The 16,093-nt window shown below is 42.1% G+C and overlaps 1 protein-coding gene across 1 annotated transcript in view; it reads right to left on the bottom strand.

Moving 5' to 3' along the window:
- Positions 1-16,093, bottom strand: part of ADGRL3 (adhesion G protein-coupled receptor L3) — a 69,944-nt gene that overhangs the window by 25,001 nt on the left and 28,850 nt on the right. The window contains exons 7-10 of the mRNA XM_031553260.1: positions 14,927-15,135; positions 14,046-14,222; positions 3,179-3,388; positions 1,845-2,065 (exon numbers count right to left, since the gene is read on the bottom strand). Coding sequence (XP_031409120.1) covers positions 1,845-2,065; positions 3,179-3,388; positions 14,046-14,222; positions 14,927-15,135 — 817 coding nt within the window. The remainder of the gene's footprint in view (positions 1-1,844; positions 2,066-3,178; positions 3,389-14,045; positions 14,223-14,926; positions 15,136-16,093) is intronic.

Below are 16,093 nucleotides of genomic sequence, written 5' to 3'. Positions count from 1 at the left end.
GGTGCTTTATAGGAGCTGTGGTTAGGTGCCATGTGTTCCCTCTCTACAGACAGGCCTCTGTATGCAGGTAACTGCCACTCATTTGTATGTGGTTTGTTCCTGCAGAGCATCAAGAAAGACTCTGCATAGATGGGAGAGATGCAAATCAATCAAACGCCACTGCAGAGCTACTGCCTCATGTCCTGGGGCATAGCCTGGATTTGGGCAAATTCTTTTACTATAAGAAATTTTCAACACCCATCAGCTACAGAGCGTTGTAAAACAATGCTTTTGGTGTTAGTTTTCATCTCAAACCAGCAGGAGAATTGCTCTGCTGCTACAAGTCCTGCAACAGTACTGCTGCAGAAGACACAGGCAAACAGTGTTTCAAGGCAGCTGGGCAAGCAAACCTGTGCTTCATCATCCCAGTCACAACCTGAAGGTGAACAACTAGGCTGCAAACCAGACTGGTGGAGAAAGCACATGCAAGGGAGCATTTCAGCTGACCTTGTAGGGATCTGGACTCACAGCCTAAAGTGACCCCATAGGGGCCACTGTGAAGAGATGGGTCTTGGTAAAAAAAACTACAGCAAAAATAAATTTGCCTTCTGCCTCAGCAGAATGTTTCAACACCTGATTTAGTGGGGGATTATATATCATTCAAGACAGGATGTGAATAGCAGAGTTGATTGGGGCAAAAAGCAGGAGGTGACTGATGGAAATACATCTACAACAGGAATTCCAGAAACTGTAATTGGATCTTCTGCTACCTTTTCTTTAACCCCTAGGCCTGTTAAGGTAGGTCACACTGCTGGGATAAATTGATAAAGTTCCCTGAAAATTTACTCCCCCTTCCCCTTATCTTCATGGGCTATTTCCTTTCCACAAAGTATGATGCATATAAATTCAGGTTGCTATTTTCCCACTTGTGGAAAGAGCATGATGCAAATATGCACCTGAGACGAAGCCTACCGGTTGGCACAGTAATGGATCATGAGCAGTTCCACTGCACTACAGACTTGTTTCTGCAAAGACTCAGGTTAGCGTACGCCAATAAGATTTTCAGGAGAAAATTTTGCAGTTGGTTTTAACGAAGTATCAACTACTCTGACCCAAGCTATGCTAAAATAGAGCTTTAGAAATGCCACTGGCTTTTTGCTATGTGTGCCTTCAGACTGAACATTTTAAAATGATAATGGAAGGGCAGCCTGACAAGAGAAAATTAAAAAAAAAAAAAAAATCAATAAAAATGCACTGTGCTATTGTAACAAAGCTGGCAAAGAAAATCAAAGGCTGAATTTTCCCTCTGTTTTCTATTAGATGGTGTTGTACAAACATCTAAATTACGCTTTGATTCCAGTTTCAGCAACATTGAAAACATTTAAGAATATTCATAATGGTAAATGATGTAGCTGCTCTGATTCGCCAAGAGCATAATGCACTCGACAGTCACCATCTAGCTGTGCTTCCAAGCAAAATAATTTGATAGAACGCTTAATAAAGAAGAAAAAAAGCAATATTTCATTCGCGTAAATGAGAAACACCCTTTGGTTAGAGAAGAATGGTGGGTGACCTTGTTGATACAAAGATGAGACTTGGAAGAACTACCTCTGCTGATGTTATAAACGGTGCAATGAAATTTTCCGCAACAGAATTTTCCAGGAAAATACCTTTGCAAATCTCTACATGGTGGGGAATTTCTGCTGTATGATCATGCACTGCACTGGGAGAGAGAGCTGTGCCTTTCAGCTGACAACTGCCTGCACAGCATCCTTCACCTGCTGTGTCCCAGCCTCCTCACTTCCCACTTTCCTCCCCTCTCCCATCCTCCTGCCCAGGCCCAAGTAGAGCCAAGCCCCACTCACACTTTGTCTGTGCCATAGCTCCGGTAGTCCACTGCTGCTGACACAGCCACGATCAGTGCAGGCATGCCGTAGCCAACCAAATAGAAGTACTTCCTCCGGGAGTGCTCACTCTCAAAAACCTCCACCAGCATGATGTAGAGCTGCACACCTTCCAAGAACATCCAGGTGAAAGCCGCCAGGAAGAAGAAGTGCAGGAGGGCAGCAAAAACAGCACAAGCAATCTGCAGACAGATTTAAAAAGAGCCAGAGAAGGTATTTGTACCACACAAACTTAATGTAACACTCAAGTTTACACACAAACTTGTTCTCACTGGGAGGTTTAATAAGAATGAAGGAGTTCTTGTTTTACCATCTCCAGTGTAACAACATTTTTTTCACTTTGGAAACATATATATGAACTATTTTTAAACAGACACAACTGTACATACAAATTATATTCAAAGATACAAAAGCAGGTACGTACATACTTTGGTAAATCAACACATAAAGATGTATATAGTATAAGCAGCATAATCACATTTGTACTACCTGCTGATTAAACATATGCATGCATACTATTTACAAACAAACCCCTGCAGCTACTAAAATGAGAGCAGGTCTCTTCCATGGCTCCCATGATTTTCAAGTTAGACCCTCGATTTCAGTGTGACTCTCTGGCTGTTAACTCCAGGGTATGTGTGTTTGCGTAGACACAGATTTCTGTTTCTCACTGGTGTGTGTGTTGACAGACAGAGTTATGCAGGCATACATGCACACAAGTGTGCGGGATGGATGACTTAAGTGCTCCAGTGCACTGGGGTTTGTCTGTAGAGTCACAAAGGCCGTGTTTCTACTCCCAAAGTCTCTCCACAAACATTTTTGCCTAGGCGACTTTCCAAATGTCAACATGCCCTGTGAATATCCTTGGGTGCTGTGGACAGTCTGACACGCATCAGGGGCTTTCCAACACAGAAGTTATAGGCAGGGTATTATGGGAAGGGATATGAAAAACAGGAAATATCATGAAAATGCAGAATCCATTCCAGTGCTATGAAGAAGGCTTTTTCTTTTTTAAAACAGAATACCAACATACAATCTAGAATTAAATAAATGTGGAAAGGCATCGCTTAGGGAGTAGCTTTATTCATCTGTCTAGTGATCTCAAGGCAGCTAATACAAGCAAGTATCTTGACCTCCTTTCAGTAACCAGAATCTGACTTCCAGTTGATAACTTCGCCTTGCAAGGGCTCAACAGGGCTTAAAATAGCACTAGAATATTTCCCACCCCATGGTAACATCCTATATGCAGTGAGGTGAGAGCCTCCAGTGGGAACAGAAAGCGTTTTGTGTCTTACCGGCTGGTCAGTCCGGTTGATGCCAATGAGGAAGAGAAGTTCTGCTACAAAAAGGCTGATGCACAAGTTCTTGTGAATTGTGTTGCGGTCACTCTGTAGCCCACGGAAGAAGCAGAAGGTGAAGATGCAGATCAGGAGGCAGACAAGTGACAGCAGGATGCCCACCCAGGTAATAAAGTCCAGAAGCAGGTCGTGCACTGCATCGCTGTGCTGGAGATAAAACAATAAAAAGATCATCAGCCACATACTGCATAATTTCTAATCTATCCCAGGCAAACAGTAAGGTTATCTGAGACTCTCAGACTCACCAAGTCCTGGCACGATGAACTAGTAACTAATGAAGGATATTAAGACTAAATGGACCTAGACTTGAATCCAGCAGCCTGAAACTCATACTGCAAAGTATCTGGCAAATTATGAGTGCTGAGACAGACTCAGACTTCAGAATATCCTAGAAATAATGATGTTGTTGCTGAAAACATTGAGACATCACAGCTAGTCTTGAGTGCAGCTCCACTTTTCATAAACATGGCAAAGAAGAGGATGTACTGTATAAAGAAGCATCAAACATTGTGATTCAGGTGTAAAAATGTTTCATACACTACATTGTGGAGTTGACAACCACAAGTCTGTTAAAACCATTTAGCAGTGAAAAAAGACTCTTTACTCATCCACAGACATATATGAGCTTGAAGGTTTTGGACAGAAAGAGAACACTTAAATGTCTTGTCTTTCTTTTCAACAGGGAACAAGAAAGAACATTTTTCTTTTTCAAGACCTGGAGCCATATTTTAAAACTCCTGGGAAGTCAAACTGAGCCCTGGAACACTCCTCAGGAAAAGAAAAAAAAAAAAAAAGAAAAGAAAAGAAAAAAAGACATCTCTTTTCACATGACTTTTATTTTAAACTCTAACAAAACAATGGTGTTAAGAAAGCTGGGCAAGTGAGTGTTTCCCTCCCTTGTAACACACTTACCACAAACCATGCAAGCATGGCCATTGCAGTTAATCCAGCAACAATGTTTTGCAAAGCACAGCACAGGTGTGCTTTGGCTTGGCTGATCAACATCTCTGCACTGCTCCTGAACTTGCATTGCATTTGCTTAGCAGAAAAAAGAGGAGAGAGTTCTGAAACTCTAAGACTTTAATAGTGAGAGCATTCCACCACCTTACCAAGGCTGTAAAACTCACCAGTAATTCCACAGGTTTCCACCAGATGTGGTGAAATTAGAGATATTACTACTTAGTAAAATGTAAATAAGAAATGAGAAATACATGGCAAGTCACAAAGTGGCTGCTCAGGACTAAGTGGTTAGAGTCAAAGAGCCGAGGGAAAGACTGCCTGGAAGTCTCCAGGGCCTTTTCAAAAAGACCTGAGAGTCTTGAAATTCAGCTTTGTGGTCCACCAGGCTGTGTTATAAATGGTGTTCACATTTCCCTCCACTTCTGGCATTTTCATGACTTAGGCATTATTTAGACTGGCAAATACAATAGTGTCACACTTCAAAAAGCCAGGACAAACTGGAAACATTTTCCTCCCTGTGGGATAAAAACCTATGACAGATGGAGGGAAAAAGGTGATTAATTTATCCATTTTCTTTGCCTGCCTGCCAATGATAAAGCCACATCAAATGACAGGCCTTTCCTGATATACACTCTGCTATGTCAGCACCCGTGAGAAACAACTCAAATCTTTCAGCTCTTTGGCTTTATCAGCATGAGTGATAGGCATCAAATGATAATGAAAGATGGGGAGCGGATTTCCCCTCCATCTCTTCCATGCTGGAGGTTTTCTTTCGAAGGAGACTCTCTGAAGGAGGCAGAGAGATCAAGTCTCCTTTCCTCAAATGCTCTTTCAGAACTGTTCGAGCATTTCTGATATCACAGGAGCTAGGTGTATCAAGTACAGGAATGAGGCATGAAATCCTTGTGCGCTTAGTGCTGATCATGATAGAAATGCCTGTTCCATGCAGCTCCTCTAGCATCCAGCAAACCAAGAAGACTAAGTGCACATTGTTTTCCTGGTGGCCACACATTCCTCTATCTGTGTCATTTCAGCTCATCCATTCCTCTAAATTCAGTACAAAATCTGCTAATGCAAACCTTGAGCCTTTCAAATCATTCTCTTTTTCATCTGAATCTGCAGAGGAGCAGCAGACGAGGTTTCTCTGAACAGCCCTGCCAGCTCACCTAATCAAAGGGACGTGCCAGGCAAAAGTGACTGGGACTGGAAGAGCAGGACAATGCTGCTAACGCAGGTATATGTAAGGAGACAACAACCATGAGGGCTTTGGAAGAGTGGGTGACTTGAGGCCAGTGGCACAGACTTAAAAATTCAACAAGGCACAGTTAGTCTAGCAAAAGGAACACTCAGGGCTTCTTCCCATATGTGAGACAAAGTTCAGAGAAAGGCTGCTTTTCAGCTTCTTGTCCTCCGATTTGTACACATAACTAGACTTGCCCCCTCCCTGCTGCAGAATCCAGCACTAGCTCTTGTTCATGTGGCTCAGCCCTCTAGTTTGTCAGGATCTCTCTGCAAGGCCTCTCTATCCTCCAGGGAGTCAAAAGTTCCTCACAGCTAAGTGTCATCTACAAGTATACCCAGTATACCCTCAAGTCCAGTATCCCGGTCAATGAGGAAAACATTAAAGAGAACTGGCCCTAAAATTACTACTTTGCTTTCTAAGAAGAGACCAAACCCTGCCACTAGCCATAGAGAGTGTGCTAGTCACAGGAATAATGTAGAAAAAGGAGGAATTGAGGTAATCACTCCTCAATACTCTGAGATTATCCTTGCTATCACTTGTGACGTTGCATAACAAATATGGCAGCAATGTTTGGTTCACCCAATTGGCACAAGACTTTGCAGGGGTAAGTATAATAAATAGTACACTAACATTTCATGCCTGGGTTGCAATATCTAAGCTCATTCCCTCAACCACTGAAACACACAAAATAAGCACATCTTCTCTTTACCCTGCTCCTCCCCAGCACAGTTCAAGCACTCCCTGACCAAGGACAAAATAGCTTTGACATATACACTAGTGATATTCTTGTAGAACTCTGCAAGCCCTAAGGTCCCTAAAGCATGTGAAATACATCCAAAACCATCAGAGTGCTGATAACAGTCAACTTGTTCTTTTCAATAATCTCCCGAAGATGCTGGCAACCAGAAGAACCCATGGGAGATCCCAGATGTCATGACAAGTATCAATTTCCTGACAGTATCAAACACCAACTTGCCCAAATGCATCATGACTGCCAAGACCTCTATATCAAGACTTTCATGGCCCCTTATGCATGCCACTGAGTTTTGTTACAGCTAAAGCCATGCTAGCTTTAAAGGTAAGTTGAGATATGGATTATTTTCAGCATAGGAGTAATTATTAAGTGAACTACACAATAACTTCCAGGTGGGTGTATTCCTTTGGATTCCAAAACTGCATTGCAGGCTTAAAAGCAGAAAAGTTTGCACTAACATTGTAAAAATATAGATGTAAAAATATTCTTTGTCAAGTAAGTTTTACATCTGCAACTTGGGGAAGAACCTGACCCCAAATTCAGTGAAGGAAATGCTCCCTGGCTTTGGAATAAAGCCTTTCTTTTGCTCAAGTGTGGCCAAGAGCTGGTAGAAAAGAGTGCTGACAGAAAACTGTGCAGAAGGAGCTGCAGGAACCCCGATAGCCACCACAGTGGATGAACAGTCAACCAAGCCATTATCCAGGCTGTGAAATCAATGAGCAGCTTTGGCAGAGCCGGCACAGCAGAGCTGAGCTAATAAAAACAAATCCCAGGGAATGTCAGCGTATGACAGAATGGCTCTCCCCAAGATGAACAGCCATTTCCTCCCTTATTAAAAACATCAGTAGAAGAAAACAGCAGCCAAACCAAGCTGCCAGCAGCAAAGGACACATTCCTTTACCTAATCTGTCCCTTCAGGAAAGGAAAGAGTAATATATTTGGAGGTGGAGGAATAAGCAAGCAGTAAATAACACAGTGTCATCGACTCTCTCAGATATGACCACTCGGTGCCCAGTGGGAGCTGGCAGTGCTGGGCTGGGCAGAGACCCAAGTGGGACAGATCTGAACTCCTGCGCACTGCTCCTTCTGCAGCTTCTCAGATTTGCAGCTCTCCAGAGCTGTTTAGGCTCTCTCTGCCCTCTTTCCCCATCACTGTGTCAAGAGAGGATTACTGCTATAGCCTAGCTGTAATGCTTCATGGCAAAGCACAAAGGACTTAACTTTACAAGCAAATGGTTTTGTAGATATGCCAGAAGTGTCAGCTGGGCTTCCTGAACTGAGAGGAAACCCCAAGGGCTCCTGGACTTCTTAACAACATTGCTTGCTGTGGCTATGCAGGCACGTTCCAATGGGGCTTTCCTTCCTCTGTGGCCAAACGGGACATGTGCTGGGGAGGGGGGCCCACTACTCTAGAAACCATCCTGTTCCTCCTTTCCAAAGATGCACCAAGAGAGGCAGCCAGTCCTATTCCACTGGAAAACAGTAGCCACGTAGGTGTGCATGCTCTTTGTGCTGTGCAAAGGCAGCATCTCTGCCCTGCTTTCATGGGCACTGTCAGAACCTAATCCAGGAATAGAGCCTGATGCCCTCCCCAAAGCCTCTGTGCAATGTCACTGGCTCCTCACTACCATCCTTTAAATAAGGCTCCAAATTCTGAGCACTCATGCAAAGTGGTTTAGCTGCCAGAACAATGTGACACAGGGGCATACACAAAGGGAAATGGGTACAGATCTCATCTCACCATGCACTATAAACCATGCTGTGGATACGGTGTGTGGCAAGAGCCCAGGATTTCCATCTAACTGCTGACAGTGCTGCAGCTTTCCTGTGGCCAAGTCACACTCTGTTATGCAGGTGAGAAGTGGTTTGGATCCGTAATAGCAACATCCTGGCCCTCTCCTATGCTGGCTGGAGTTGGTAAAGTGGCACAGGTCTACTTACTTATAAGGCATCTCTAACTCCAGAAACAAGTCATAGCGGTGGTGCCAAGATCAAAGTGTAGATGTCTACACAGCCAAGCTGCTGGCTTATTAACTTGATTTCCCAGAAAAACCTGGTCACAGCATCATTAGCTCCTTCTGGCACACTGATGGCCTTACCCAGCTCAGTTCCAGGAGAGCAGGGATAGGGCTACACCATACCACAGCCTTCCCTTCAGTCCTCATACATACAGCTACACCTTCCAAGATAAGGAACAGCACAAGCTATGAGGCATCTCATTCCCCTGTGCCCCTGCTTATTCTTTAAAGAGCCAAACCATAACCTTTTCCTCTCTTTCTTCATTCCATTCATCTCTTTCAAAAATGAGGTTTAAACTGGATGTCAAAGAGGCAATCCAAATTGTTGAGATACACAGCAACTCTGAAAAAATATGATCAAGGCACAGCAGTCTCCCCAGTTTAAGGACTTTATTTAGGGGAGGGTAGGATGAAATGGACTCAGAGACATAAGGACCAAATAGATGTCCACGTAGTCAGAGATGAATAATGTGTTTAAAAGTCTAAAATCCAATCAAGGAGAAGCTTGCTTTAAACATTACTCTTAGTGAGAAAGGAAGGGGATAGCAATGAACAGGACAAGGCACATTGTTTGCGAATGAGAACTATTTCTATCCTAAATTTTAGGATAGAGGATCAAGAAATCCTGTGGGGTGATGCTGTTCCTAAACTGTGGCAGAGTTTCTTACCATGGATCTAGCCACAGCTCATGGACCAGAGAACCAAGAAGAATGATAGTAAGTAAATAAAAACCCACTGAACTGGGAGGAGAAAAGAAGCTATGGCTAATGAGTTGCTGTGCTCTCAAATTTATGGCACCTGTAAGCAGAGAACTAAGAAACAAAGTTAAATATGGTGCAGCTTCCAGCATTCAGTCTCAATCTTTTTGAAGGCAGGCTCTAATTTTTTTTTTCAGACTGAACACTCTGAAGTTGTTACCTGAGCACATCTGGGCCAGCAGTTCAGGGAATGCACAGATGCAGGCCAGCAAGAAGTGGTGGCAAAACAAGGAATATTAAGACTGAGCTACAGCTCACTTCAAAATGGTGAGTATCAAACCAAGAGTTGGGAACACAAGGAACTTGCTGCAGTGATTTACTGTCCACCTAGACAAAAAGCTCAAGGATTACTACCAGATATACCGCTCTGAATTGACCCTGTAGGCACAGATTACTTGACCTAATAGGCTTCCTATAGGTAATTTCTGTGATTCATGATAGGTCAGTCAAAGAGTATGATAGATTTTCTTGCCAATAGGGCTTGTGTAGTTTTCTAGGGGAGGCTACACAAATGCTAACAGCATTTTGCAGGTAAGACATTCATAACAGCAGAAGCATGCAATATATAACCAGATGTGCATTTTACATCCCCTTATTCTTGGAGTTTGTTGGTGTCACAGATTCCATTTCATAACACAAGCTCAAATACAGCTGTATTTTGAATTTTAAAATCCCACTGAAGCCAAGTAGATTCAATAACTTTTCTGTTTAATTAAAACAGTTCTTATTTAATAACATTACAATAAGTTACTTTTTGCAATGTGTAATATACTTCTTTTTGAGAACTCTTTTAATGGTGCAAAATGATTTGTCTTGCAAAATTCATCACACATTAGTTCCAGTAATTTAATTCTGTATTTAAGTGTTTTTGCGATCCTGCACCCGCTTGTGCTTTCATTCATTGCTGCTTAATCCCACAAGTGCTAATATACAGTTAAGCCAGCACTGCAATAACTTCAGCTTGCTCTTTATATCTGAAATGGCTGTATTGCTTTAGGCAATAGACCACTGTATTCTATTTAGACTTCATATATTTTTATTCCTTTCTCTCCTTGTCTTGCTTTACAGTTCCATTCCCCAAATAATTAGCATGATGTAATGTGTCGTATAGAATAACATCTGAAAGCTTCAGACTAATTGCTACTGTTAAAACACCTTTATTTTTTGCCCTTTTTCTTCCTCTTTATTTATTTATATACTTAAAGAAGAGTAAGCTCTGGCACTCACTGCACACTGATAAGCAACATTTATCTACCCTAAGGTATCCTTGCTTATTCTGTTCTGGGTGTTTTTTTTTAATTGCATTTTCCCACCAGCACTTAACTTGTTTTCTGGCTGCGTATTTTCCCATGGTACATTTAAGATGCAAGTGCTATAATTATTATGATGCAAAACACAAGCTTGATATGAAAAACATTTTGAAGAAAAACCATGCAGCAATTACATAGGAAGAATGACTTATTTAACTACTGGCTTTCCTCTCTTGGCATGGGAACTACAATGTTTTTATAGAATTTAAGGGCCATAATGATCATTTCACTGATGCAAACAATAGATAAGACATTTAACACAGACCTCATCTACATTTCATGATTTAACAAAATATCCACAAGGCTGCAATAATACAGGCCAAATGTACTTTCCAGCTGATGAAAAGAGTGATTTGCTTCCAAGTCTTAAATTTTCTATTCAAAGAGAGGTTCTCATTTTCCCTGAAAAATTGTCCGGAAGGGTAATTTGGACCACTGTAGGTACTGAAGGTCAACCCTCACTGGGAGGATGCACCGACAGGTACAGGCACATGGCTTTTCCTAGCAGCTCTAAGTCCTTCCTGCATGCATAGCAAGCTCTTGGGTTTGGGCACTCCTGTTTACCATACTTAAATACATTTGTCCCAGCCCTGGAAAAGAATATCTAGGGCAAGATTTTTCTAGACACGCCTTTTTCCACAGCCACCACACATTGTAGCCCAAAGTCACTTCCAGGGAAGCTTCCAAGTATGCCCAAATCCCTATGTAAATAAAGGGAGGCCTTCAGTTTAGGCACATAAACAAATCTGGGTCCAACTAATTTTAACAGTCAGAAGGTATCTTCAAAATAAAGTCTCCTCCTCTTAATTGGGAGTTCTATTAAGACTGGAACCGATCCCAGCAACTTCTCTTGAAGCACACCAATAAATCCCTGACGCCTGTGGTCAGCCAATGACATTCTCTGCTCCTTCGGACAAAGACATATTGCTGTTTCTAGTTGAGAGCCACATGGCCATCAATCATTTGCTCAGCGGTGCTACCTCCCAGCTCCGCCTTGCCATATACGCTCTGCTAATAATTAAATCCCAGTCCATAACTCCCAGAGCAGCCACCAAGGTCTCCTCTGCAGAACACGCTCTTTTGCCATGCAACCAGGGAGGGAGATCATTCATGAGCAAAAGTGACATTTGTCAGATTGGTGCTGGCTTTTGATTAAGGAGCAGGACTCAGATGTCCACTTCCCATGACGCGCAGTGTTCAGTCTCATTAGGTAGGGTGTTGAGGATACTCATTACAGTAGAGGAAGCTCCTTATGCTTCCAAAAATCCACCACCCTTAACTCAGTAAATCACAGATATTAATCACAGGAGAAAATTATTAATGTGGCAAAAATTTCAGAATATCATTAATAGTGCTTAGGACAGTTCCATTTAAGGATACTAGCCCATTGTCCCCAACACCACTGTGAGAGGTCCTGCATAAGCACAGAGCATCCTTTCCCCAGGGATTGTCCTATCTGAAAGACAACTGGAAGATTTCAGATGTACAAACTGCATTTTGTACAAGATGCAAGACAACAAAGAGACAATAAAGCATATCTGCAAGAGATGAGTGTAAGCGTATGGATGAAAACAATTCCCATTTATTTTTAAACCACTACCTCTCCAAAGCAGCAGGTTTTAAGCTAGAAAATTTTTAAAACTCATTGCAGCAGGATAAGAAATGTGACACGTCACTTCCTAGATTTGCACTGAGATAGCCAGATGGCCAGTTCCACCAGCAGACTAGAGAAATATGGTAGGACAAGGAAGAGCAAGGTGACGAGCAGATAGAGAGAAGAGTTACAGATGTTTGCAGGATACCCACCTGCCCTCACCCTCAGACTGGCATGATCACTAAAACAAACATGCCAGGAAGCTGTCTGGTTGCATCAGAATCAGCAAAGTGAAGCCAATTTGGCTGTTAGAGCACTGATACTTTGGCTGCAGCCAAGCTATAAAACATGACCCAAAAGTCTTGAGAGCAAACATCCGGAAGCATCCACAGGCAGATAGCACACTGGCTTGGCACTCAGGAAGCTTCCAGCTGCAAGTCTTTCCAACCTGTTGGTTGAGCATGGGCAAGCAAGGGTCTTGCCTTCTCTTTCTGCAAGATGTGATAACACCGGTGCTAACAGCCTAATGAGGTTCATGTGAAATGCCATGCAGACAAGGCTGACCTAGCTGCAGTTTGAGAAGAGGCTTGTTCAGTGCCAACCTGTATCTGCACCATGCAGATCATGCTCGTTCACATCAGTGGAGTGGAAAGCTATCTGCATTTCCCAGGTGCAACCTCTGACTTCAGTGACTCAGGTATATCTGTTAACTCCAGGCAGGTGATAAGCAGCCAAACGTACATTTCTTGTGAATATTCAAGCAATTATGAGAAACTGGCAAAAACACTCTTAGACTGCAGAATACTGTTAACCTGTAAACACATGCTCTGAATTGACCGTTTATTTGAGCAACTCCTAGGATAATGCCATAGCTATTTAATGGCACAGCTCCTCGACTGGTAGTGACTCCCGCAGAATACAAAAGATACATAATCCTGCAGCAGCATATCTATCCTGTTCCTCTCAGCTGGACCCAGCTGTTGTGGCAAATGAGCTGCCAGGTTCTCATTTCTTTTTTGTTGAGCATTGGTCATGCATGACAGTGCTTTAATATATATTTTATTTTAGCTCTTCAAATTCCTCTTCAGATTACTAAGTGAAACAAATGTATACAAAGGAATGATAGCTGAAGACTATTTAAGAAAAGGTATTTTATAACCATAACAGCTTTTGTGGTAATGCAGTCATAGAAGTGACTGAAATGGTCTGCCCAAACAGAAGCCCCTAGGATCTAGCCCAGAATGGTCAATTTAGCTGCAGTGCAAGACACACAAAATGGAGACAGTGCAACAAGGAAAATCACGAGGCCAAAGTCCTTCAGGAATCAGGGCCTCCTTTCTACAGCAAGTGAAACTGTTTTCAACTAAAGACAGAAAAGACAGCTCAGGAAAGATAACTCAAACACTGTCTCATTATTGAAAAATATCCCAAATGTGCACTCCTCTCCCCACTACCACCATGAGGAATGTTTACTTTCAGGAACAAATTCATTAGCTACAATGGGGCTACTCATATGAGAAACCAGTATTACACCAAGAAGGAGGTGCAGGCAAAGGAACCAACGGGTACGTACCAACCTCAGGAGATGCAAAATCAAGACAGGATGATATAACGAGCTTTTTTTCTGTGTAGCTTGCTGTCACATTGTGAGACACAAAGAATATATCTTTCTCCCATAGCTGGTGGCTGGAAAAGAGTTCTGACTCCACACATACACCTCACAAATATGTGCAGAGTGTATTTCCAGCTGCTGTAAGCAAGGCACTCAACTCACACCCAACAAGGCAGTCTTTGCTTGCTCCTGCTCCACCATGCAGGTGCTTGCTGCTCCCTGCTGGCACAGCTAGGTCCCTGAGAGCAAGGATCAAGCCAGAATACGTTATGGGCCAGTTATGCAAAGGATGTGTGGAATCAATGGCTAGTTTTGTTCACCAGTAATCTGGTGTTCTGAACTGCCCATGCCGGGAGATCAGTGCAGTCTTTGCACAGGTGTGGCTATCTACTTTTTCACTACATAGCAGAAAGAAGGTTTACATGAGATAGTTTCTTCCATTAGAGTTACCATGACATAGCAATTTCCCTGTTCAGCTGCCCTTTGCAGTAACAACATGGTGTTATATTGGTAACTGTTCAGTGCATTGGCAGCCTGTGAATTTGCAAAGCTTACCTTAACTTCCACATGTGCCATCAGGACTGCAAAGTTGGTTAGGTGATTGCAGGAGCATGTGGTGTGCGTCTTGTTAGTTGTCAGGAGGCGACATCCTTGGGTGGACCAATACCCTGTCATGGTACGTTTAGTATAGCTCCAGAATGAACAGTTTGGATTGAAATTTTCTTCTGACTGCTGCAGGAAAGCAATGAGTAAATGCAGTAAAATGATAGGGTTTCAGAGATTTCTAAACACATTATTATTATTTTTTTTTTCCCCCAGAGATACTTTGTAACTCTTACTCTTTAATTTTAGATAAACAATCAACAATGACTTCGAAGTCGAGTATTACTTGTCAGCACCAGAGAAAGTTAGGTTGTTGCTGCTCTCATTGCTAATACAAACCTAGTTCTTTATTCTTGATTAATTTCAGACATAGACTAAATTCAGCTCTTCAAAACCAGATTGCTTCATTTGCATTGCAGAGCAGAGAAATTAATTGCTTTAAGCAATCAACTTTAGCAATGACTGTGCTTGGCTAACAGGAGTGCTAGCTGTCCTTTTTCACTGTAATTCCACTTTCCTCTAATATCCCCTGCCACCATGATAAAATAACATTATGGCCCATTCTAATATATTGTTGGTTTTAATTAAAGAATGACGTATGTCAGCAACTGAGCAATGGGCATCAGCTCAAAGGAGACTTTCTTTACTTTTATTAATGCAATACAAAAGAGATATTCTCCATAAACAACTCAAAGCACAGAGGAACAAATGTGTAATTCAAAATCTAATCAAGGACTGCTGGGGGCCTCAGATCAGCAAACTTTTGTGGCACTTAGTAATAGAAACAAGAATTTAAAAAAAAAAAAAAAAAGTAGGTTTTCAAACTTGCTCACCTTAATATGCTTGACTGTAAAGACCACAGGATCAGCTAGGTAAACCTTATTGCTGAACTCTTTGTTTATTGCTGCCGTGATGACAGGGGAGTTGACAATGACGGAGTGATTAGTAGACATTGCTTCAGTTCCTAATTTCATGCTAGCATTCTCCGTGGAGAGATAGGTGCCCAAGTTGTTGTACAGCACAAAGGCTACCCTGATTTCACCTAGGAGAGCAGTGTGAAGTTAGATATCCAGCTCAGTGTACTGGCTTTCATTTTTGATGACAAATTTCTTCTCTGAATGAACTTAAATTTTTTTTGGGGGGAAAGCATGAAAGAATCAAGATGTGGTGTATGAAAATTCACCTTCTCCTGCCTATTACCCGTGAGCACCATGAAATACACCGACTGGTCCAAGGATGAAAAGGCAAGAGCTGCCACTGCAAAACAAACTCTTATAAGCAAACACATTGGAGTAGACGGACAGCAAAGGTGAGCTTATTTTTGGAATCAGTAGAAAAACTGACTCCAGAGAAAAGAGGCCAGGTGACGCATTTCCCACCTGACTTAACACCACTCCAGGCAACGCTTGGGAAACATATTTCATTCTGGCCTGCCATAGAGTTGCAGTGTAAAACTATAATTTAGTCCAACACAACCCCCATTAATAAATCAGGACTACCTCAGAGAATGTGAGGTCAATTCTGGGAGAGGAAATCCAAAACTTTCCAATACAATTCCAACCTCACATAAAGAGCAAAACAAAAACAGTAGAAATTTGTCAATCAGATAACCCTTTTTCCATAAATACCCACCACTGGGGAACCTGCAGAAAAACACCACGCTACCAGTCAACTGCTTGTTTTGGTGGTTTTTTTTTAAGCTGAGATCATCCTGTTTGCTTCCTGTTTTAATTCACAGACTTCAAGTAAGAACCAAATGTGATTAGTTTGCCTTATAAATTAGTTGTGGAGAATATTTTTTGTTTCAATCCAGCTTCTGCAGAAGATGAAGCACTGATGACTCCAAAGGTCCTTCCCAAGCTTAATTTTTCTACAATAATTTCTTTCATAGCTGTTTGGAAACCTCTAGGTGAATGCCAAGCTGATAAAAATTGATGGGGTTCTCTCAATTTGACGAGAACTCCACTGATATGCTTAGAAATAAAGACTTTCCTTCCTTC

The sequence above is a fragment of the Meleagris gallopavo genome, chromosome 4 (assembly GCF_000146605.3).
Source record: "Meleagris gallopavo isolate NT-WF06-2002-E0010 breed Aviagen turkey brand Nicholas breeding stock chromosome 4, Turkey_5.1, whole genome shotgun sequence".
NCBI classification, from domain to species: domain Eukaryota; kingdom Metazoa; phylum Chordata; class Aves; order Galliformes; family Phasianidae; genus Meleagris; species Meleagris gallopavo.
Note: the sequence above shows the minus strand (reverse complement) of the source record. Positions and strands in the feature narration are given on the sequence as shown.